A 25,044-nucleotide genomic window follows, 5' to 3' on the forward strand; every position below is an offset into this window, starting at 1 on the left:
GCCTTATCAAGCCCACATTGTTCTTCTCAAGGTTAGAAGTTATAGCTACAACCAAGTTACCTTTGTGTAATACTTGTGTAATATTTGAGGGTAGTGGAAGGAAGTTTCACAAGTGATGGTGGCAGGCTGGTAGTTTCAGCAATGGACCTCTCCCTGCCATAGGAAAAAGTGCCACAGACACTAACCTCTAAACTGAAAGTTGCACCCCAAATTTTCTTGCTCTGATCTCAGCTTGAAATGATTGGCATCCAATCCCTGGCTTAAAGCTATGGTTATATACAGACCTTAATGCGCTGATTCTACTTATATTCACATGGTATGAGTGAAGTAAAGCAAGACACTTTCACTTTTGTTTACTCATGAGGAAGGGACCTAGTTCAGTGGCAGAGCATCTGTTTTGCATGCAGAAGGTCCCAGGTTCAATCCCTGGTATCTCCAGGTACAGCTGGGATAGACCCCTGATTGACTGAAAACCTGGAGAGCCGCTGCCAGCCAGTGTAGACACTACAGAGCAAGATGGACCAATAGTCTGAGACCCTGGACAACTACACCCCTGGATTCCAGCTTCCACCAGACCCAGGCAGCATGGCCATCTGGGAATGGAGGAGACTATCTTTGAAATGTAAAAGGCATTTTTTTGACAGTACTACTCTACAATAGCTTTGCCACTTCCCATAATGCCACTGTCCACAGGGCCGGTAACAAAGGGTGGCCAGGTTGGGCCCTGGATAAGGGCCCCTGCAGCCCAGAGGGCCCCCTGAAGGACCCCTCCTTTGGGTGGGATGGTAGTACTCCTGTTCCATGATCTGAGGCAGCATCTGCTCCTGACCCTGCTGCAGATGAAGGAGAGGGAGGTCTCATGCACCCCGCCAATACAAGCAGTGTGGGCTTCAGTAAGTCCACATGCACGCTCCACCTACCTCTTTTGTCCCTGTAAATGATGTGCACTCTGTGCACACATGCCTGCCATCAAGCAAGATGGCAGCGGGGGCTTCCCTAAGGGGGCTGATGCCCCTGATGCCATTTTGTTTGATGGCAGACATGCACGCAACATGCCCATGCCTGCCATCAACCAAGATGGAGGCAGAGGCTTCCACAAGGGACTGACACCCTGCTGCCATCTTGGTAGATGGCAGGCATGTGTGCACAGCACGCACGTCATTCACAGGGATGGGAGAGGTAGGCGGGACCTGTGGGCAGGCTTATTAGCCCCGTGCTGCCTGTCTGGGGAGGGATGGGCTAAGGCGCCACAGGCCCGAGTCAGGCTGATGCCCAAGGGCCAGTGATGTCTGCTGCCGGCCCTCACTGTCCATCACAGAAAGCAGCTGTCTCTCTAGGACATACAATGGGGGAATAATCCCCAAGTAGTCTTTATGGCACTAAATGGTCTGAAATTGAACCGCTCAGTAACGAATATATAGGGCAGGGATGGGAAACCCCAGGACTGGAGTCCAAGTATGGTCCTCCAGGCCTCTCAGTTTGGTCCTTGGTCCTTGTCACTCCCCCTTTCCCCAAGCCATTCCACTCACAGACCCTGCTTCAAACCCCAAGCACATTGTCCCCTGGCTGGAATGCGTCCCTGAACTGTGATAATGATGCCTCTTGCTTCACTGGATGGTGAATAAAGAAGGGTGTGCGAGTCTGTGTGAAAATGAGTCTACTATGGCCACATTCACACCATACATTTATTCCACTTTAAACAATCATGGCCTCCCCCAGAGAATGCTGGGAAGTGCAGCTTGTGAAGGGTGCTGAGAGTTGCTTAGAGACCCCCTATTCTCCACATAGAGCTGCAATTCCCAGTGTTCCCTGGGAAGAGGGACTGCATGTTAAACCACAGTGGTAATTGTAGCTCTGTGAGGAAAACAGGAGTCTTTTAACAACTCTCTCACAAACTATACTTCCTGGCATGCTCTGAGGAAAGCCATGACTGTTTAAAGTAGAATAATGGAATAAACGCATGATATGAATGTGACCTGTGCGAAGGTGACTTCACCCACTTTTGTCTCTGACCTTGTCCACCACCCGGACGGCTGCCCAGAAGAGAATGTGCCCCCCCCTCCCCTGGACTGAAAAAGTCTCCCCACCCTGCCTTGTGCTTTTATCATAGAGATGCTAAGGTCCAGAGAGTAGCAGTACCACTCAGCTGAAAATGATGGTCCACAGCAGTTCTCCATTTATTACAGAAGCAAAGCCCGTCTGTGACTTTTCAAAGGCCCCACGTTACTTTATAGCACTACTTTATAGTCCCTTGTGTGTCCGTGATGGTAGGGTGCATATTTCTGTGGAATGACCATGTAAACATATCGCATTTGCTCCCGAGTACACCATCTACGTACCTAAAGCTGTTGGTTGAGCTTTTGTTACTGAGATTGTTTTTAAGAGAGCTGTTGTCAGGCCCCTTGTACAAACACAGGAGTCCTCTAAAGGGTGGGAGGGAAATGCCAACTCATGGGAGGCTGGGGTCAGTTTTACTTTCACTTCTGCACCATTGCAAACTTTGTTCCCTGAAGCAAAAAGGCTTGAGGGAAACCCCCATATGTAATGTGCGTGGGTTCATAAGGAGTCAGATTATGCAAACATCAACAGTTTTGCAGTAAACTAGGCCAAAGGTCTCAATGGAAATTCCCAAACAAAGGAGAAATCTGATCCTCCTATCACTTCAGGGATCTTGCCAATAATCTGTTCCCTACTAGTCCCTAGCTTGAGAATCAAGCACAGACCCCCATCCCACCCCAGTTGTTCTGCTCTGTTACTCTCAGTGTGCGTTGGCCAGTATTCTTGCTTTGGAATATTGCCCCATTAAAATCTCTTGATATCCTGCAAGGGCCCCTTCTTCATCACTGATTCATTGAATTTCTGTCCCATGCACCCTCCAAAGAGTTCAGCTTCTCTCCTACACCATTTTATCTTCACAAGAATCCCACGAGAGAGGTTGAGCTGAGAGCGAGAGCGAGCTGAAAGGGATCCCATAGATTAGAGTCCCAAAATTCACACACACAAACCACGTGAAAATGGTTGAGGGTCTTGGTGGACCACTTAATTGTTTTTCTGTCTCTGGTAGCAATTGTAATAAAGATGCAGTGTGGTTTTTAATTGTATTCTTATTGCCTCTTTTACTTCCTGTATTGTATTTTACTGTGTTATACTTTGCACTCTGTAGAATTCAAATTGTTATACAATAACGTACAATATACAAAATACAAGAAGCAATAAAAATACAATTAAAAATTAATATGAATGTTTAATGTGGACACGTTGTGGGCCATCTGGATGACGCTCACAAACCACTGGTGGTCCATGTACCAGTTTAGGAACCCTTACTGTCAAGGGTGTAGCTGTCCAGGGTCTCGAGGGGTCTTAGACTCTTTACTTTTTTGGGAGCAGGGTCCCAGCAGGGTCCCTAAGAGCCAATCAGCATGGAGTGTCTTAGCCACTGAGAAGAATCTTCTAACATGCTTCCTTGACCTTTCCTGTTGATTGGAGCCAATCAGAGTGAAAGGAGGTGAGTCAGCCCCTGATAAGAGTCTTCTTAGTAGCTAACACTCTCCCCTTTCATGCTTATTGGCTCCTAGGGATGTCAATTGTGGGAGAAGGCATTGACAAGGATCTTATTCCCAACCCCACAGCAAAAAAAAGGGGGAGGGGCATGACTATGACTAACATAAAAGGACCTTGCGCTTCTGAATTTGCCACTATACTACTGCTTACTGTAAGTCATCAAGTCCACCCCCACTGATGTTGGAAATCCATTAATCCACTGCAACAGCAGCCTTGATAGATGGCCAGCCAACCTCTACTTCAGGAGAGACTGGCTCCAGGGCAGCCAGTGAGCTTTATGGCTGAGTAGGGACTTGACCCTGAGTCTGCCCGGCCCAGCCCTCTTAACTACACACCACACCGACACCATAATACTGTCTATAGGAAGGCTGGAGAACCTGTGGCCCCTATGTCTTCTTGGACTCCAACTCCCATCATCCCTGACTGTTGTCTATGCTGGCTGGGGCTGATGGGAACTGGAGTCCACCAACATCTGGAGGGCCAAAGGTTCCCCAGGCTTGATTTATAGGCATCAGGTTCAAACAGCAATGGAAAGAAGAGAAACGGGGGTGGTGGGGGTGCTCTTCCTCACCTTGTGGAATTCCCTCTCATTACAGAGTCGCCAAAGAGCCTGTTATCGAAAAGCATTCAGGAAAAAAACTGGAAGTCTCCCACTTTTAAAACCAAAACAAAAGCAAGTGTGGCTCCCTCAGTCAAATCAAGGCAGTGGCCTTGGAGTTCAAGGGGACAAATGGGGGATGGGGGCACTGCCCATCCCATAATAATATCAACTCCATCCTCACCGGTCACATTCACACCACACATTTAAAGCACTGACTTGCACTGCGCCCGCCCCCTCGCAAACTGCAGTTTCCCCTTCACAGAGCTGCAATTCCCAGTGCCCTTAACCAACTACATTTCCCAGGATTCTTTGGGGGACGCCATGTGCATTGAAATGTGCTTCAAGTGAATGGTGTGGCTTTAAAAGAAAAAGTCTGAAGAAGATCCTATATCATGGATCTTTCCTATTGCATGGACTGGCTTTGGGGGATCTTGGTTAAACTAGGAAAGGATGAGGAATCTTCCACGGATTCAATGAAATCCCATTCTGTCCTGAGCTTGGGCGTGTGTATTTATTTCTGGCCTTGATTTAAATCAAGGGTGGTGCAACCTGGGGCCCGCCAGGTGCTACTCGACTGCAACTCCCATCAGCCCCAGGCAGCCCAGGCCAGTGGTCAGGGGCAGGCTGGTGGGAGTCCAACAGCTGGGGAGAGAAGGTGAACACTCTCTTGATCTAAATAAATAGCCAACACAGCTGCAATCCTAGGCTGGCCTATTTAGGAGTAAATCCCATGGAGTTCAATGGGACTCACTCCCAGGTAAGCGTGTGTATAATAGGATTGCAGCCTAAATGATGAAAATCATCCCTCCGCGATTACGCTCATCCGTGTCACCCATGCAAAGAGCAGCCCGCCTGATCCGGCCGGGGATAGTATCATCGGATTGTTTGGGGAGGGGGGCTCCTCGCCTTCTCAGGCCGGCTCCCAGCCTCTTCCCCGGGGGCGGACGGTTGTGCAAGCTGCGATTTGCCGGGGGAGAGGAAGAACGATTTTTCACCAATCCGAGACGCCTTTCGTACTCTTTGAGCCATTCTTCTCTCCGCCTCGACGAGAGCGTGCAATTGAGAATCGCGCCTGCTGCGGCGCGTTCAGACGTTCGGCCCAGCGCAGGCGGGTCGAGTTAGGAAAACGCGCTAACGCGCCAACTCAGCGCTATCCCGCACGGGGACTTGGTGCGGGGAGGCAGACGGACAACCTCCCCTCCACCCCGATTCCCTGGCTGTCTTTTCTGACCCGTCCGTCCCGTCTGCCTTCCACGTAACTTTCTTCGTGACGTTTTGGGCTTGAATTTCTTCACCCCAGCCCCGTGCTCCGTCTGTGTGCGTGTTGTCAGAGAAGCTTATTCAGCTCCTGAACTGAACTGGCCGCTCCGGTTTAGTTTGTTATTAACTTCTTCCCGCACCCCCTTGGCGCTGGCAGCAGTAGAGAGACGCCTCTGGGTCCTTTGGGGAAAGAGGTTGGTTCTGGGGCAGGGAGGCAGGGGCTGGGGAGACACTTGGGGGTGTATGATCTCCGGAGGAAGCCAGAGCGCTTCACTTTCATTCCCCCCCTCCCCAGTGTTAACATTAGGCCGATTTCCCACGCACAGACGCTAGGCTGCTAAACGTGACTCTTATGGGTTTCCTGCTTCTCCCCTCTAAGGGCAAACCAGGAAACGGAGGAGGAAACTTTATCAGATTCAGGACCCAAACAGACGACAGACAGCGGTGCGATGGCGCAGTTTGTACCCAGACTTTTTTGGCTGGTGGCTGCTGGCCTGGCTGTGAACCTCCGCGTGAGCCAAGCAGGTGAGTCAAATGGCAAGTGCGCTATTTGGAGGGGGGGGGGGAGAGAGAATTCTCACGGCTGCCGGCAATACACGTTTCTGGTGGGGTTGCCACTTTTTAAAACTGCCCTGTGCCCTTGCTTTGGGGAGACCTCAGTTTAATGGTAGAGTAGCACTTTCTTTGCTCACAGAAGATTCCAGCTTCACTCCTTGGCATTTCTTCTTAAAAGGATCATATAACAGTTGATGGCAATGCATCCCTGCCTGAGGGCTGCTGCCAGTCAGAGCAGGCAGGGCTGCGCTTGGTAGGCAAACATGCAGGTATTTGTTCACAGGTAGCTTTCTATGTTCTTACTAGTAGTAGCCTAGCAGGCTAGCAGTCAAAGCTTTTTGGTTGCTGCCATAGTACTTGTTTGTGGTGAGGTTAGAGGACGCTACATCAAGCAAGTGTTAGCCCACACTTTCCAGCACATTTCTAGGGTTGTTGCACAAGAGCGCCAATCAGCTTTATTTGTGCAACCTGAATTTGCTGGGTACGTCATTGAATCTCACCTGAAAATGGCAAGAATCTGGAAGCTCTGCCTGAGTTTCAGATTGTTGCTTGAAGGCACAGGAGCAGGGCTTGTACAAGAAAGGTGGCAATCTTCTTTCCCAGCCTCACAAAGGTTTAGTTCTGCTTAAGGCAGGGGAAGAGCCAGTCCACCCCAGAATCAGCATTAAAATGGAGTTTGTCACTGTTGGAAGGAAGGAGGGAGGGAGAAAACAACAACAGGCAGTGTTCTGTTCAGCCAGCAGTCTGGCATAGTGGAGAGGAGACTTGAGTTATGACCAGGAAAGGTCCTCCGCTTTGATCTTGGCCGTAAACTATCTGGGTGGCCTTAGCCAAGCCACTGTTTCCCACCCTCTGCACCTCTTCAGAAAATTTGTGGATACTGATTTGGGAATCACCTACCTTACAAGACTGTGGAAAAGATTACAACAGAATGCAAATGCTAAATATTCTGTTGCTAGAAGAGATTCTGGGGCTCAGGCCTACCTGGATGCTTGGCAGGTGTCTGGATGGCTTTAGATACTTGGAAAATGAGCATAGAAACCTGCCTTATACAGAGTCAGACCATCGGTCCATCTAGCTCAGTCTTGTCGCTGCCGACTAACAGCAACTGTCCACAGTGTCTGTAGGGGTCTCTCTCAGCCCTACTTGTGCGATACCAGCAACCTTTTGCATGCAAAGCATGTGCTCTGCCCCCCAAGCTGTGCCCCCTCCTCTGCTAGAAGGTCTCTGTGCATGCCTCATATGCCCTGGGGTTGAGTCAGGGCCATATGAAACAAGTTCTGAGGTTGAACATTGGCGATGATTAAAATTATTCTATGGCTTGGAGAAAGGGTTGATGTTATATATAAACGTTTTAATAAATAGATATTTTATTGCCGACCCTTCTTGTGGAAAAGCGCTAGTCTAGGCTGCTTAAGACATTTAAAATTACGATTTCCTAAAAACAACACTATACAGCGATCATGGACACGGGGCTGTCAGTTAAAAAAAATTATCTGCAGCATACAAAAAGAGCCTGCCAGAATGAAAGGATCTTTAGTGACTGATGCAAAAAAGCGAGAAAGAGGCCAACTGTACTTTGCAGGGCAAGGCATTTCTTAATCTTGACAGCCCCTGAGAAGATCCTCTATCTCCTTGCACCCAAGCATGCTTCTACCCTAGGTGGGATCCGAGGAAGAACCTCTCCTTATGATCTTAGGGAGCAGGCAGAATGGTATGGAAGGAAGTGGGTGGGGTCACATCTGCATTGTACTTTTAAAGGACTATTATACCACTGTAAACGGTCATGGCTTCCTCCGAATAATCCTGGGATCTGTAGTCTGTTAAGGGTGCTGAAGAGTTGTTAAGAGACCCTTTATTCTCTTCACAAAAGCTACAGTTCCCAAAGTTCCCTGGGAAGAGGGATTGATTGCTAAACCGCTCTGTGAATTGTAGCTCTGTGAGGGGAATAGGGGTCTCCTAAGAGCTCTGCAGCATCCTTTACAGGCTACAGTTCCCAGGGAAGGCATGATTGTTGAAGTGGCATAGGAGTGCTTTAAGTGTACGGTGCGGATGTGGCCTTGTCCAAAAGTATAAAAGGAATACATAAAATGGAAAGGGATGGGGAGCAAGACAACTCAAATCCTGATGGGCTCCAAGAAGAGGGTGCCAGGACTAATCTAGCCCAGGGTTGTGGGACCAGCTGGCTCAGAGAGCTGGTAGTCCATATCTCATTCCCGCTTTCTTTTTAATTTCAGGAGTCTCCGTTGTCCGTCTCAACAACCAGGGAGGTCCTATTTTTGAGGGTAGCAATGTGACTCTGGAGTGCCTGACAGATGAAGAAGGGGAGGATTTAAGTGGATTCACCTTCCAGAAATACGGCAAGGTCAGGATAACTCCAGGCGTTCCTACAGGATGAGCTGCCTCACTGATGTGTGAGAAGGATTGCTTGCTCAATAGGGGGCGCTGTGCTATGGTTGCCGAACATCTGCGTGCCAACAATGCACTGAGCAGAACACACGTTATTTAGCCCAAGGGGGTTTGCAGAAGTAGGGAAAAAATTTTAGAAGTCTAAGGCAGGCGATGGGAAATCCCAGAATAGCCCAGTGAAGACTGAGCATGTTCTGTGGCTATGGAATGCTGACTAACGGGAGGGGGGAGCGGTGTGTGTGTGTGTGGCAGGGGGAGAGACAGAAAAGTAAAAACCAGAATATGGAAGGGAGTAGCTGGAACATTTTGTTGGCAGTCCCACTTGTAGACTTTCTAACTGTTGCGTCTTTTGGGGGGGAATTTAAGGAGTTGTATTAGAAATCATGACTAGATCAGTGGTTCCCAAACCTTTTTCCAGCGGACTACTTGAAAATTGCTGAAGTTCTTAGTGAACTGCTTAATGATTTTTCTGCCTTATGTAGCTATTGTAGCACACTGTGCTCGGTGCTGTATGATTTGTAATTGTTTTTATTGCTGTGTTTTTTCTTCTATTGTATTACAATTTGCATTCCGTAGAATTCAAATAATAATACAATAACATGCAACCTAAGACATAATAAAAATACAGTTAAAATCAGTATAAATATGTAATGTGGACATGCCATGAATCGCCTGAATGAAACTCGCAGACCACTGGTCGTCCATGGACCACAGTTTGGGAACCCCGGGGATCATGCTGAAGTTGCAGAATTCTTTTGGGTACAGCCAAGGCAATTGGTGGTATAAAACTGATACAAGTTTGTAATGTGACTGATCAGAACTTTTTCTCAGACCTCAGGTGGGAAACTTTCATGTGGCCTAATTTCATGTGGGTGACATATAAATGGGGGGGGGACATGGCAGAGAGAGAGAGAGAGAGAAAGGGGGTGGAGCCACCCATCTTTGGCTCTGGCATCACCTACTTTTGTCTCCAGTCCACTTTTGACTCTGGCCCTTCCCTCTGCCACTGTGTCCCCCTCAATGGCCTTTGACAGAAAGAAAGGTTACCCATCCCTGTCTCAGACAAGAGCAAGGTAAGGACAAAGGTCCAAGACTGATAACTAAGTAGTAAGGATATGGTAGGATGGAGTCATATGACAGTATGGGTGAGTGTACTTCAAATTAAAAATGGGTCTGAAACCAGTTTAGCTGTAGTGGCCTCCCTCAAAGAACTTGATAATTGTAACTATCAGCAGCATCACAAAAATACTTGTTAATAGAATTCATACGCTTCTTGGAACTACAGTTCTCCCCTGCCACAACCAGCACCACCACGTCTTGTGGTTCAGAGCCATGATAGTGAAACATGTTTGTCATGCAGACATGCGCCTGTAGCTGCTGGGAGTAAAAAGGGCAGTCATTACAGGAGAGGTAGGGAGTCTCTGGTCCTCCAAATGTTGCTGGGCAACAACTCTGTCATCCCTGACTGCCTGTTGGGCTGGAGGTTCTCCCTCCAGCCCCCAGTAAACTATAAGATGGTGTCTTTGCAGTAGTGGAGAGAATAATTTTTATTTCAGTCAACCGACCACAATACAAAAATATTAACATGAGACTACTTGGTGACAGAGCTCTAGCAGACATCAAAACAATATGATAAAATTAATGGCAATTCACAATCTTGCAGGGTCTGGTCACAATGGCCAAGTTCAGAAATCTGGCCACTTGAACGGCAATTGCCTTGTCAGAGCCCTCCAGTAAAACAGGCAGAAGAGACTCAAGGGGGCGGCCTGGAAGGGACTGCATAATGGGGTATAAGAGAACTTTTCTGGCCCCTTCATAATACCTACAATTAAACAAAACATGTAAAACAGACTCCACTTCGGTTTTATCACAGGGGCAGCGTCTGTTATTCCTTGAAGTTTTATCGTATCTACCCTCCAAGAGTTTAGAAGGAATCGTGCCAAAGAAAATGCCCTTCTGTACTTAGGTACAGATAGCCAACTTAGATAGAGCATCCCATCTATACAAGGGAAACCTGTTAGCTTTGCAGTAGTGAAATACATAATGGAGCACTTGGACCAATGCAAGGAACCTTTGCTTCCTCTCTGCAGTGGATGTGAGCATCTGCTCTGACTAATAGGCATTTGCCCTCCTAGAATGCAAATGTATTGCTTAGTAATGGCTTCACTCAAAGTGCATTAATGTTAATTGAATGGCACTGAAGTGCATTGAAGTCTATGTCACTATGCCTTTCCTCAGGTGATGCTTGGAAAGGGACTTGTGCTGCCATTCCAAGTTAGTGCCAGGTGTGGCCTATCTGAAAAACTGATTTGCTAACGACAGTGACAAATGTGAGGCATTTTCCCCCCTCCCTTTTGCAGTGGCTCCACTCTTGGATCTCTCTCGATACAGCTAGTGAGCTACGCTGCTGGTTTTATAGTGTCGCTGTGAGCCGTGATGATGGGCGCCTCCTACTGACCATCAATGACTTGAAATCTTGGCACGCTGGATCCTACCGCTGTATTGCTTCCAATGCCACTGGCAACGCCTCTTTCTCTGATGAGCTGGACCTGCAAATGGAATGTATGTGGAGTTTCTTCCTCTGGCCACCAGTAGACAATAGAGAAACGGTAGATAACAGATGCTGAGGACTAGGAGCTTGTGCAACTGGCCCTTGATGTGGTGTTAATCCTTCCCAGTGATTCGTAGTGGAATTTGTAGGTAAGAAGATGTAAAATAGCAAAGTAAGGAGACCATGGTTCAATATAAAGAAGGCATGCAATACGTTTACCAAGAGGCAGGGCTTTAACCTCTTGCAGGTGCTATTGGTCTTGGTGCCGGCCCTACCATTGCTCCTTTAGCAGCAGCAGCAGCAGCAGCAGCTTCCTCTCTTTGGACAGGGCCCTTCTTTGAAGAAACATATAAGAAGTAGTAAAGCAAAAGCACCCCTGAGCAACAAGACAGTGCCTTTTAAGTTATCTTGGTCTCGTGCCACTTGTTACTGCACATTCAGAATTAAGGAACTTTATGGGCTTCTGTAAAGGTGTGAGCACCAGTACAACTCTCTTGAATACAGTGCTCAGCCCTCTTTTTTTGTGGCATTCCGAGTCCATAAAATGTTTTGAAACCATTTTTAACATTTCATCACTTATGGCAAGGATGGAGACCCCACAGCTCTCTAGGTGTTGGTGGACTCAAGCGCCCATCAGTTTACTTGAAGGCTTGCCTTACTCCCATATATTCCCACTCGACTGCTTTGATCTGTGGCACTCGCTCTTCTGCAAGTGCCATATAATGTTTGTTCTGCACTTGGCAAGGAATCAATTCTTCAGTGTGGCAGGACCGACACTTTGGAACTCCCTGCCTGTTGATGATAGGCAGACACCTTTGCCATATTGTTTTCAGCACCTGCTAACAAGTTTTTTGTTTGGGATAGCCCCTCTAGCCATGCAGATTTGACATGTATTTTAATATGCCATTTTATTTTATAATTAGATTTTTTAAATTGCTGATCTTATTTTGAAAAAAATTTTTAGGCTAACTTGTTTTTAATATGTTCTTGATAATTTATTGGCAATTTTAATCTATATATTATGTAAACCACTTAAGGGGGATTGATTAAGCAGTATGCAAATCCTGTTAAATAAAATCAGCCCTATCCGGCATGGGCAATGGTTTGGGATGAAGAGAGATGGAGTCCATTGACATCTGGAGGGTCACAAGTTCCCCCTCACTGGCTTATGGTGATACTCCTGTATCACTGCTAGAGTTTAGGCTGGTGCTTTGTGTATTTGTTTGATTTAACCATGGATTTTTTTTGTGTGTGTGTGTGTGAGAGAGAGAGAGAGAGAGAGAGATTGTGTATTCTACTAATGTCTGTCCCAATGGAACTGTAAAAGCATCGGCTCATTAGCCGTGTTCTGCATTTTCCTGCATGTGTGACCGCTCATCAAATGACTGAGCACATATTGAAGATCAACCCTTCAGGCATTTTCAGGATGGGTCATCACAGCTCTTTAGGAATGGGGAAAGTCTTTTAAAGTTTTATCTTGCAATCTGAAAAAATCTCTCCAGGGCATATCTCTACAACAGACTTAATAATGGCCTCTTCCCAGGGAATCCTGGGAAATGTAGTTCTATGAGGCTGAATTAGCGACACCCTCACTGAAGGACAATTCCCAGGATTGAATTGGGCAGGAGGCATGACGATTATTGTTACTGGCTGCCGTGCTGCATGGAGCTGATGGGAGTTGTAGTCCAAAACACATAGAGGGCATCGCATTGGCTACCCTGGCTATACATGATCTATTGTAAGTCGCTTTGGGTTCACTTTTGTGAAGAAAGGCAACAAACAAATTTTAAATTAAATTTGTTTGTAAAGTGTGCAGCTGTTCAAAACATTTTGATTAACCAGTCACTTTATTGATTATTTTATCCTGTTTTCAATGGTCCTTTATGTTTTATCGTTGTACACCACCCTGATATTTTATGATATAGCGGTATATAAAAACTTAAATAAATGTTATTTACTTGTTTACTATGCAGTAATAGAATCTAAGGATGGCATGCATATATATATATATATTTTAATTCTGTATCCTGCCCCAGATCTCCACGGCATCTTTCTGGCTCGTACAAACACCTGGTGTGCGACAGTAGGGGATTCTGTCACAGTCCTCGAAGGCAGTGACTTGCAGCTTCGGTGTACGGCTGATGCTTCACAGACCCCGCTCTACGAGTGGACCCGAGAGGTGAAGATGTTTAGAGCTGGGGACCATTTTCCTACCAGTATTTAACAAACGGTGGTATAAATAAATATTGGAACGCCTAAGAAGAATAAGTGCTGAGGTGTTGCCATCTCCTGAACCTCTGGCTGATCATATTGGGATCTGTTGACTGACAGGAGCTCTCACCAAGCATTCAAAAGAACATGTGACTGGGCTTACATTGAGGAAGGGGAGTGGCTGTGCACACATTGGGTGCACCAACTCTGTCTGCATGTACACGCACAATCCATGGGCGTCCACAGGAATTTTTTAAGTTATTTAGGGTGGGGAAGGGGGACAAAGTAAAACTTAAAGCAGGCTAGTTTCTCACAAAAACAGAAAAATAATGCCTGTGTATTTTCCTTCATATTTTGGGTTCTACAAACACTATTAACTTTTTTTAAAAAAAATGAAAGCTGGGAATCTGCCGATTATGGTTCATCTATGTGGGGGGGGGGAGTGGCTACTGCCTCTCCCCACTGTGGATGCCCATGTCCCATCCCCCCTTGACCAGGGAGGTCTGAAAGGGGCTCGTAATTGTGTTCAGCCTGTCGGCGTATGCACCATACATCTAAAACACATGGCTTCCCCCAAAGAATCCTGGGAACTGTAGTTCACCCCTCACAGAGCTACAGTGCCCAGCACCCTTAACAAAATACAGTTCCCAGGATTTGGGGGGGGGAGGAATGTGCTTTAAATATGTGGTGTGTATGCAGCTAGACCTTCCAGGGAGAAGCGGATGCATCCAGCACATATAAGCACTTGTCTGTGCCTGTTCCCCCTCCCCAGCTTAAGCCCTCGCACGGTCCTTTGAACACTTGAATAGGACTACGAGCAATGCTATAACTATTGTTGAAAAGGGAGGCAGGTGTGTGGACTGTTTTACTGTTTAATATTAAAATTTTATTGGCACTCTATAAGGGGGTAGGTGGCACTGGTCGCTAAGCTTTATCTATGTTGTCTCCACACACACACACACACACACACACACTTTTTCAAGAGTTTTGTTGTAGGTAAACAGCAGCAGGGTTACTGTTTAGCAGCTTCACCCTGGAGAAGCAGTCTCTTTCCCGCCCAAGGTGGACTTGCAACACCCTGATCCTCTGTGCTCGGGTCCACTGGAGGAACCTCCCAGCTCTTAACACCCCAGGAGTCAAATGAGATTTTACCCCCAGAGAAAGGAAGGGACCTCCAGCACATGCAATCATTAAGCCCAAGTGTGTCCCCATTTTTTCAGGGTGAATACTAGTACTTTTAGTGAGGGGATATTTCCTGAAATCTGTGTCCCTCCCCTGACCCCATTCACTGACGTTGTTTGCCTGATGGGTGTGTTGCTGGTTGCTGCCAAGGCAATGTTTGCTAAAAAATGAGTCTGTTGTCTTTTTGGCCTGCTTCCACCAAGCCATTTCTGTCTCAGCTCGGCTTATTTACAATTTCATAGTCTGACTAACAAGAAAATGCTATTAAATTCGTGAGGTGGAGGATTTGCCGGCATAACTGGCTGCCTAGTTAAAACCTGCTTTCCACTTGTTGATTTGCTCCTGTAATTATTCTCTTCACCCCTCTTCCTACCCCAATATTAGCATTCTGAGGTAAACACAGGGCTGTGAAGCCATATTTACCTCATACCATGCTTTTCCACCCTCAGTTTGTCAGACTGGGTGCTCACATGTGTACAACCAACACTTTTCTGCTCATGATGTGATTTTTAGGGGTGAGACCAGTCAACAGAGAGGCCTGTAGCAGGCCTTTTGGGTTGTAGCTAGGGGTGGGATCCGTTGGCCAGTGCCAGTTCGAAACCATTCCATCGACCTAACAGACCAGTATTGACGTGAGTTCATTCTTCGTCCGCTAGCTGCTGCTTTTACCAATCTGGTTTTTTTCCCTTGGAAAATATATAGATATCGATATTTTGTAAGGGAATATCGATACTTTGAAATATTGATAAAATTATGTTCTTAATAGCAATATTTTGGATGTGGATTTTTTAAAAAAAATAATGTTTTTGAAAATAGCCGTGGAAAATGGTTGCATAAAAATCTAATCCGCAACGATAGAGAGTAAGCAAATTAATGGAAAATCCAAATTGGGCGGACTTCTCGCACATCCATAGTGTATTTGGAGTAGATCTAGTGAAGTTAATGGACCTAAGTTAGTCAGGTGCATTAATTTTGATGAGTCTACTCTGAGTAAGACTGGCTACAACCCAAGTCTACTGCTTGTCTTAAGCTCCTCAGAGATATTCCAACTCCCTGAACTTTCAGCTTTTTTAAAAAGCACATTTCTAGAACTTTAATGAAGGAAGAGAAAAACAAAACAGTGCAGGCAGTATTTGACCTAAGTGTTTTTTTGGGGGGGTCAGTAAACATAAAGATACTGGAATGACTGATAAGCACGTGAATGCTTACATTTTTACAAAATGAAATAACTTGATAAATATTGTATGGCTAGGATTTAAGATTTTGCTATTTGGTGTCGACTGCTCTTGTCATGCATCATTCGGGCCTCAAGTCCTGATGTTGGAAATAAGTTGGGGGAGGGTGAAGCTTGAGTCTTAAAAATGTGCTCAAAATTTTAACCATTTTTTCCCACCTCCAGGGAGATGACTGGGTTGTGGTGTCTAGTGACTTAACATTTGCCAAGGTGAACCGGGAGCAAGCAGGGACCTATACTTGCCATGCCCAACATCCCACCTTGCCCCAGCTGTCCAAAAGCAAGTCAGTCCGCCTGTTTGTGGAGGGAAGCGAGCGTGGATTTACATTAGGTGAGAACCTCACTGAGCCCTGCCTAAGGGCTCATCCAGACGACTGCAAAATGTGTGACACGCCCACTATGTGTGTTCATTATTTTTCGGACGTCCAAATGACGTCTCGCGCTGTTACGCATTTTCACGGGTTAAATCCACTCCTTGCAATACCGGCAAAAATGCAATTTGCTTTTTAAAATCGGGAATCATCTGCTGTGCCTTCAGGAGTTAGGATGCAATACCGCGTACTTTACAGCTGATGGGCAGTTCCCCTTGCTCCGTCTCCTCATTCCAGCCAATCACGTATCTGTACTTTTGCGCATGTGTGAGAATAAGCCCCGGGAAAATTGAACCAATCATCACAATGGTGGGGTGTTGGGGGGGGTCTGCAACTACTGCGCAGATGCATTTTATTTTTTGCCAGCCTGCAAACTGGGCGGCTGCTCTGGGTGAGATCTGCAATGCACAGCAAGCGAGAAAGGGGGGATGGTCGGTTTCAGCCTGCCTCCGAAAGCTTTGTCAATTTCATTGTACTTGCTGGGGGGTTTGCTTCAAATCAGAAAAGCATACATTCGTTTAAGTGTAATATGGCAAATACAAACAAGAAAAGGGCTTCTGGTCGGTTTCAAGCCTGCTGGAAAGCTTTGTCAATTTCATTCTCTGTGGGAAGGAAAGGGAGAAGGAGGGGAGCTGACACTTTCTTGCTTTTTTGGAGAAATGTGCAATTGCCAGCATGTGAATCTCCTTAAATATCAATAAAGGCAGAAAAGCATACATTCGTTTAAGTGTAATATCGCAAATACAAACAAGAGAAGGGCTTCTAGTCGGTTTCAAGCCTGCTCCAGAAAGCTTTGTCAATTTCATTCTCCCTGGGAAGGAAAGGGAGAAATACAAACAAGGCAGGCGTGAAACCGACCAGCAGCCTTTCCTTCAGAGGCGAGAACTCCTTTGCAGCCATATTGTGCTTTGTTGCAAAGGGGGAGAGGAGCATATGTAATTTTTTTGCTGACCAATTGGTTGATAGGGGGAGGTTTTAGAGGCGGAGCTTGGAAAAAGCTAAAAGAATGTAGGGGTCTTACCGCTGCGTGCAAAAAAGCATTTTTTTTAAATTGGGAAAGAGCGAACTAAAAGGCAAAGTGAGGACTATCAGATGACAAACCGAATATGGAAACCGTGGATTATCCTGCTCCGTTTGGATAAGCCCTAAGTCTACATCTTTGTAGAGGGCAAAATCTAGGTACCAGAGTGCCTTGTGTAAATGCCCCTTGGCTATATGCCCCCCATTCTTACTAGGGATGGGGGGAGCAATTCAATTCAATATGAATTTAAATGCCAACTTACCTAATTCGCACTTTCCAAAATACTATGAGAACTGAAACAGTTATTCTTTGAAATTCACACTTCTATGAATTTTGCAGTGGAGTTTTCCAGCTAAGTAATGTGTACAAAAACCCATTTACTTAGGTAAAGTGTGCATATCAATGCATATATCAGTGAAAAAAATATACAAAGAGGCATTATATTAAGGAAAAATGCTTTGCAAAAATGTCTGTATTAAGCAAAATTGCTTACAAAAATGTATATATTAGGAGAAATCACTGAAATGCTGGACCTTTTTTTTTTTTTACAAAAATTGCAAGCTGATTTAGAAATACAAAGAACCAAATTTAAGATTGGGAAAATGAGAAACTGAAATTGTCATATTCATCCATCTAAATCCTCTTTCCTCCTGCTGTAATAGCGCATGAACTGATATAACGATAGCCTTGTCCAGGTGTGTTTCTCTGGAAGTAAGTCCTGCTAGGTTCAAAAGGGCTTCCTCCCAGTCAGGATGCATAGGATTGCAGCCTTAGATATATGCGTGGACAATAATAGGACCATCAGTAGCTGCTGAAGTTACAAAAGATAAACTGAGCCTCCATGTGCTGCAGCAGTGTACCCCTGTACACCAGATACTACAGACAAGCAAGAGGAGAAGGCCCTTGCTTTCATGTCCTGCTTGTGAATGTCCAGAAGCAACCTTTGCCAACTTGGTTCCTTCCAGGTGTTTTGGGCTCTGCCCCTTCTTAATGTGCTGACGTGATGTGCCTTTGCTGTCCATATTCTTTCCTCCAGAGTCTGTGCTGTCACTCAGCACCCCAGTGCTGGCCCTGGCTGTAGCTTTGCCTGCTGTGCTGCTTCTGCTGGTGATCATGGTCTTTGCCTTCCTAATTCCCCGGCGTCGGGCAGCTGCCAAGAAGAAAGCAGCTCAGTGAGTACCTTGTGGGATTGTATGGGGGGGGGGGAACAGATCATTCTTCAAGGCAGTGAGTGGGTATTGTGCTCCCCAGCAGTGGTTTTCACGTCATGAACTGCTGCATGTCCCTTGAGCCCTACAATTGGAGAAAGAGGCTATCAAAGGTTACTAGCCACAATGTCTACGTTTTACCTCCACTGTCGGAGGCGGTATGCCTCTAAATACTAGTTTCTGGAGATCACAAGTGGGGAGAGTGCTCTTGCACTCATGTCCTGCTTGTGTGCTTCCTGGAGACAACTGGTTGTCCAACTGTGAGAACAGGATGCAGAGGCCTTATGCTTTAAAGTCCCTCCTAATGTTCAAAAATCATTGTCAAGACTCCTAGGTATCCCGGTTTGCCATAGCAAGCTGAAATACGTAGGAGTACAGATCACTAGAAATTTGAACAAAATGTGTGAGGAAAATGATGGCCAAGTCTGGCAGAGTATTAATGAAGATGTGAAAAGATGGAAAAGATCCAGCTTTACTTTGATGGATAAATTGGCTGTGATAAAAATGAGTATAACACCAAAATGTACCTTTTTATTTCAAGTTCTTCCAGTTGAGGTTCCTTTAAAGCAATTACGTTTATGGCAGTGACAGATAAATCAATTTATTTTTGGGTAAAAAATGAATATTTTTATTTTGGTTAGTAAAAAAAGGTTTATATCTTAACTCCAAAGCGGGAGGATGGGGAATTCCAAATGTAGAAATGTATTATTTGGCAAATCAGATAGGCCATATTATCCCATTTATATTAGGAGATACAAGTAAGCAATGGGTGCAAATAGAAATGATGTCAAAAGATGGGATCCCAACAAATGTCTTCCCCTTTCTTAAAAACAAACTCCAGTCTTGGAATGAAATGGAAAATGGGTTCACACAAACAATGTTTAAGGTCTGGAAGGAAAAGGTAACAGTTTTCCTCCCTACAATATCTCCTCTGCCTCCCTTGGCATACCACCCTATGTGTTTCAATAAAAATTGCATGTATGATGTTAAGTGATGGTGTGCCAAGGGATTATATCATCTCTGTGATTTTTATCAGAACAGAATGCCCATTGGAGAAGATAAGTTAAAAAATCAACTACAGGAAATCCTATTCCCATGGTTATTATGGGAACAAATCAATTTTTTTTTAATAATCCAGAAATAAAAGAAGCTGCAACACACAGATTTACCAGATTTGAGAAATTAATATTAGCATATTCAGAGGATTCAAAGGGCCTGACATCCAATACATATAAAATCTTGGTTGATTACATAGGAGGAGATACATCAGAATTAAAATTGTGGTGGGAAAGGGAACTTGGAATTGAAATGGATAGGGAAGAGTGGGTAACACAATGGAATAAGCCACCACACTGAACAATAGCAGCTAAACACAAAGAATTGTCTTTGAAAATCATATATCAGAGGTATCTGACATCTCGAAAAATAGCATTGATGAATCCAGGAACATCTTCAATGGAGGAGGTGTCAAAGCATTGGTACCTATATACATATGTGGTGGGAGTGTCAAAAAATTCACAGATTTGGGGTATCTGTGATTAAGGAGATTGGACAGATAACCAAACAAAAAATTACATTGACACCACAGTTAGCAATATTGAATTTATTTCTGAATGAAGATCTTGATATTAAAAATAAGAAGCTGGTACGTTTTTTGTTAGCAGCAGCAAGGATTACTATTGCGCAATCTTGGAAGGACCTTAAAGGAGAAAATATAGATTATTGGTATAAAACAGTTTAGGATATAGCTCTACTCAAAAAACTAACAGATAATTTAAAGAGAGCAAGAGGACAAAGTAAAGGGACTAATTTCATTTCAGTATGGTATGATTGTATCAATTATATAAATCTGCATGATATAAGGATCCCCCTGCCAATGACATACACATGGATACGGCACTATTATTGAATGGTCCAATAAATGAAAGGACAGGAATGATATTCAAAAATCCTGCAGGAAAGGAAAAGAAAGGGAACAGTATTAATGTATGAATTAAAATTGCGTTAATAATTCACTATGGATAATCAAAGTGTAATCTTTACAAGTGATGTGATTATGATCTACATAATGTAATATTTTGGCCTTATTTTGTTGGTTATGTTTATATTTTGTTTATTTTGAAAATAAAATTTATTAAAAAGAAAGAAAGAAAGAACAGGATGCTGAACTAGATGGGCCTTTGGCCTGCTCTGGCAGCTGTTCTTTTGTTCTTATTGATAATGTTGAGTGTTTCCAAGGACATTATTGACTGGGAACTCTTTTTTTTAATATTGTAATCTTAGGGAATGGAGGGGAGGTGTTACTCTACCTTTAAATACATAATATATAAAGAGTCTTTTTCTGCTCCTGGCTGCACAGATGGCCAACTCCAACCCAAGCGGTGGTGGTCTTATTCCTTGGGCCTTTGGTGCTTAATTAGTTTAGCAGAGGCCATTTGCTACACATTCATTACTCAATGAACCTGTTTGTGTAGAACAAGCCTATAAGATGAATCTCCCTCTGCAGAACTTTTGTATCATCCCGTGCCAGCAAAATTCCGTTATTTGACAGTTCTATACACACATCAAGTGATGGAGAAATAAAACCTGAATGTTGCTGTTCACCTTTTTCTTTCAAGGGAAGACTCTGGCCAGCGTACCCCAATCTACAAAGGCAGCCTGGAGTCTGTGCCTTCTGCTGTTGGGGATACACATCCCCTGGTGATGTAATAAGGGAACACAGGTTGGTAGAACTGCACAGGATGGGCACATCATTCTCTTTCCTGTCCATTATTTCCTTCTTGTCAACCCCCACCCCAGTTCTGCAATACTGGGGAGAAGGGTTGCCTATTCTTGATTCCTCAGTTCCAAATTCTGTAGAAAATCTGGAAAGCAACACAAAATCTGGGATTCTGGAGAATGTTTGCAGCAAGCCTCCTTGATAATATATCAAGGGCAATCTTTGATGGCATCCATAAGTAATGACTGTATAAATGCTCCCTCATGTGGTCAAATGAGATTAATACAGTACAGCCATAGATTTCAAGCAACTTAAAGTAGGAATGGGTGAATCTGTCTGTTTTGGTTCCTCTTTTTTCCCAGTATTCAGTTCTTCCCATTTCCACATCAGCTTGAGATTTTTTTTTAAAGGCGGCCACATTAACTTCTTTATTTTTCCTAATATACATATGCTTGTGCACAATTTCCTTTAATGTATGCACATTTTTTTTGTTTGGAGAATGGCACTGAAAATTCAGGGAAGTGTGAATTATTATTATTATTATTATTTATTATTTATTAAATTTATATACCGCCCGACTAGCAATAGCTCTCTGGGCGGTGAACATAAAACAGCATAAAAATACAATAAATAACAAAACAATACTAAAATACAAGCAACAATCCAACACAATAAACATTTTTAAAATTAAATCAGTGTAACTTAAAATGCTTCAGAGAATAGGAAGGTTTTGACCTGGCGCCGGAAGGAGAGCAGAGTCGGCGCCAGGCGTACTTCCTCGGGGAGACTGTTCCATAGTTCGGGGGCCACCACTGAGAAGGCCCTAGATCTTGTCATCACCCTCCGGGCCTCCCTGTGAGTTGGAACCCGGAGGAGGGCCTTCGTAGCAGAACGTAGTGCACGGGCCGGTTCATATCGGAAGAGGCGTTCCGCAAGGTATCGTGGTCCCGCACCGTATAAGGCTTTATAGGTTAATACCAACACTTTGAATCTAGCCCGGAAACAATTTTGAAAGGCAGCTGTGTTTCAGTGTGCATATTAGTTTGGGAAGGGGTGGATTCACACTAAAATGTGAACCAAAGAAATTACTCCCCCATCTTTAACTTAAACACCAGTTCTCCATTTCTCTCTGTTATGGCCAAGCCCTGTTGGGATGATTTTCCCATGAATGATTGGAACTTCCCCTTGGGTTTGTTTTGCTATTCCAATCAGCAGCACTGTAGGGTTTTTTAAAGATTGGGGCAGTGGGGCACCTGTGACTCTTCCCCAGCCTAAATTGTACCCTTCTTGCCAACGCTACTGGTTCTCTATGGAAGAAAAGTCAGATATAAATGTTGTACCTATTCTTCCCTCTCTCCGCCCCCGCAGTGTTGACAGTGGCTTCAGGGCGGTGCAATGTCTATTGAGGAAAGGACATGAGATAAAAGGTTTTAAACCCTCCTATCCTCAAAGAAGCCCCCTGGGGCTGCTAATTACCAAAGCAGATCCCACACATCCTGATTTGGTGCTACCTACAGAGAGAGGGAGAGAGAGTGCAGGGATGTTCTACACAAAGTGAGACATGGGATTGAACTTGGATTCATGTGCCCCCTGCCTCACTTAGGATGCTAAGCATTAATGACATCCTTCTGTGCAGATGCTCACATGCAGGTTCTTCATTGTACTGTGGCCGGCCCTACCACTAGGTGTGAGGCAGCAAGTCCTGAGAGCAGCAGCAAGGTGTTGGAGCTTTGTGCACTACGCAGCCTGCCCTCCAAGCTCACCTGCTGTTCTCAGGTGCAATAGAGGACGCCGTCCTGTTGCCAGTATTGAATTACTGATTGAACTACCAGTCTAGTTATCTTTTGTACTTGGAAGTGGAGCACCATTTTGTCCTTTGCTTCGGGCAACAAAGCATCTCTGGCTGATCCTGAGCGTGGCTTGGACAAAACAATGTGGATTGTGCCCCGTGTGCAGGATCTGTTGTGCCTCTTGCTCTGCTGCCCCAAACCTGCCTCCTGAGGTGTTTGCTTCACCCTGCATGATAATGTGCACCTTTCAAAGTTCCATCTTTCTGCAGAACTGTTAAAAGATACAGAAACCTTCGCTTCCTTTTATTTGCATCTGGCAGCAGTGGGAAGTGCAATCCAACATACCATCTTTTGGAAAAGATATGCTAAATATCACTTCCTTGAGGTAGCTTTCCCTATCCCCTTTTTCTGATTTAGCAGTAAAATATTAAATCAGTTGGCTGCATACAGCCTAAGAGACCTATCCAGAAAAATGTGAGAATCAGAAACTTAATGAAAAACCACTAAAAAAATTATGGGTACCCTCAGGGAAATTGGGGGGGAGGGAGAGTCATGAGTAACACATGGCCTTCATTGGCTGTTTTAAAGCCACCATTTGAGTGGCAGGACCGTGTTGAAATTAAGAAGAGCTGTTCCAATATCTGTATGGGGGAATGCCCTATTTGTTTGGAACTGGGTTGCTGCATTCCATTGAACATGGGAGGTGCCAATCAAAGTGTATTGGAACTGTGACTCCCTGTGCCACTGCTGTGGATCACTCGAGGTGTGGGGCCAGCAGTACTAAGATGTCACAGGCCTCTCTGCTGGCTGTGTTGTTAAGCTCTCTTTCTTCTTCTTCTCTTTCCCCCAGGGTGAAATGGATTCCTATCCACCTTTTCTTTTCACTTTCAAGATCCAGCTTTTTCTGAAACTACGGGATGGTGGGGATGTCATCAATGTACAGTGACTGTTTTTGTGTATATGTTTGGAGCATTCGTTGTCTTTATTTTTTGGGAGGAGGGAGGTTCAATTATTGAGACCAAAAAATTAGGGAATAATTATGTTGGGATGTTATGAATTCCCCCCTGCTTGCTGTTTGCCTGCAGTTCTCCACTTGCCTTTACAAGATTAAGAGATCCTCTTCTACTGATAGGCTGCTTTTTTACCTCTACTTGTCCTTGCAAATGTTAGCCCTTTCCTATTCAGATTAATGTTACCTTGGAAAGTGTTTTTACTTACAGTCAACTGGTGAGTTCAAGGCACAGGGCCCCTACACAAGGGCTCTGCTTTGCAGAATTTAAAATAAATAAACTTTGTCTCTTCCCACTAGAATTTATCCACTATTGTCCATCTGCCCTTAGCAGAAAAGGAAAATTGGCAGTAAAGGGGAGGGAGGGGGGAATTATTCTAACGATCCCATCCAGGATAGGAACATACCTTTTTATTAATGGAGGATTAGCCATGTCTAAAATCATCTAGAAGCAGAGAGGGGCTTCCCTCCTCCCATTCTGCTATCAGCCCTCATCCTACTGTCTTAAGGGGCATCATCTTCCACTGAATTTTAGCTCTTTCTGCAGCAGACACTGGATTTCTAACTGATGCTGCAAAAAGCAGGGCCAAATAATTAGTAGCCGTTTGTTGAGTTTCCCCATTTGTGGAGAGGGGGAGTCTGCTCCCTGTTTGAAAATACATCCGGTTTTGGTTTTCTTGGGTTCTTTCTTTAATGCCTTCCTAGCACTCGGCCTTTGCTGCAGCCCTGCACCAAAATGCAGAGCCCTATTGCTGGAGTTCTGTGCTAGCTCTGAGACCAGGAAGCAGCAATATGCCTTGGAATGTCAGTTGTGCTTTGCTATTATTTGCATGCTAACACGTGGGGTGGTGGTGTAAGGAGGAGTGAGTGTATATCATGCTTGTCTCTGCGGCATGCAGTTGAAATGTTCTCCCATCCAGCACTCCCTTTCATCAAAATAAAAAATAACAAAATCTTACAACCGTGGCTGTTCGGAGCGTGCAGCGCTGTTTTTTCTCTCCCCTTTTATCACCAGTGTTCTCCATGGTACCCAAGGGGGAAATAAACCAACCCAAGCCATAGACAGACACTGCAAGGTACTCCCCACTTCTACTGAAACTGGAGCTATAAAAGGCCTCTCATGGAAATTAAGTCCCCACCATCCCCTCTTTCTATGTCTATGTCGAAGGCAGTGCCTCTACATCATGCAAAATCGGGGGTCCTTAATTAACCCAGGGCAGAGAATGAGCAGGATGGTGCAGTGTGGATCGAGTGTTAAGATACTGACCTGCAGCCCTTCTGTTGTTGTATGAGTGCTGCTGCTTTTCCTCCAGGGCAAACTAGCTTGTGGTCTGCTTTTGCTTTGGCCCATGGTACTGTGCC

General features: G+C 44.9%; 1 protein-coding gene across 2 annotated transcripts in view; it reads left to right on the forward strand.

The window, feature by feature from the left end:
• The window catches only part of LOC133371014 (carcinoembryonic antigen-related cell adhesion molecule 20-like), a 44,436-nt gene extending 19,793 nt beyond the window's left edge, over positions 1 to 24,643 (forward strand). Inside the window, exons 1-9 of one of the 2 annotated variants that reach the window (XM_061598073.1) lie at positions 5,466 to 5,616; positions 5,802 to 5,947; positions 8,215 to 8,342; positions 10,747 to 10,948; positions 12,974 to 13,116; positions 15,730 to 15,895; positions 17,993 to 18,128; positions 20,783 to 20,886; positions 23,524 to 24,643. In XM_061598073.1, the coding sequence (XP_061454057.1) occupies positions 5,872 to 5,947; positions 8,215 to 8,342; positions 10,747 to 10,948; positions 12,974 to 13,116; positions 15,730 to 15,895; positions 17,993 to 18,128; positions 20,783 to 20,873 (942 nt within the window). In that variant the 5' untranslated portion in view covers positions 5,466 to 5,616; positions 5,802 to 5,871 and the 3' untranslated portion in view covers positions 20,874 to 20,886; positions 23,524 to 24,643. Of the gene's footprint in view, positions 1 to 5,465; positions 5,617 to 5,801; positions 5,948 to 8,214; positions 8,343 to 10,746; positions 10,949 to 12,973; positions 13,117 to 15,729; positions 15,896 to 17,992; positions 18,129 to 20,782; positions 20,887 to 23,523 lie in introns of those variants that run through there. The other variant, XM_061598074.1, reaches the window with a different exon arrangement.
• Positions 24,644 to 25,044: the final 401 nt, after the last annotated feature.

This window comes from Rhineura floridana, chromosome 15 (genome assembly GCF_030035675.1).
Source record: "Rhineura floridana isolate rRhiFlo1 chromosome 15, rRhiFlo1.hap2, whole genome shotgun sequence".
Taxonomy (NCBI): Eukaryota; Metazoa; Chordata; class Lepidosauria; order Squamata; family Rhineuridae; genus Rhineura; species Rhineura floridana.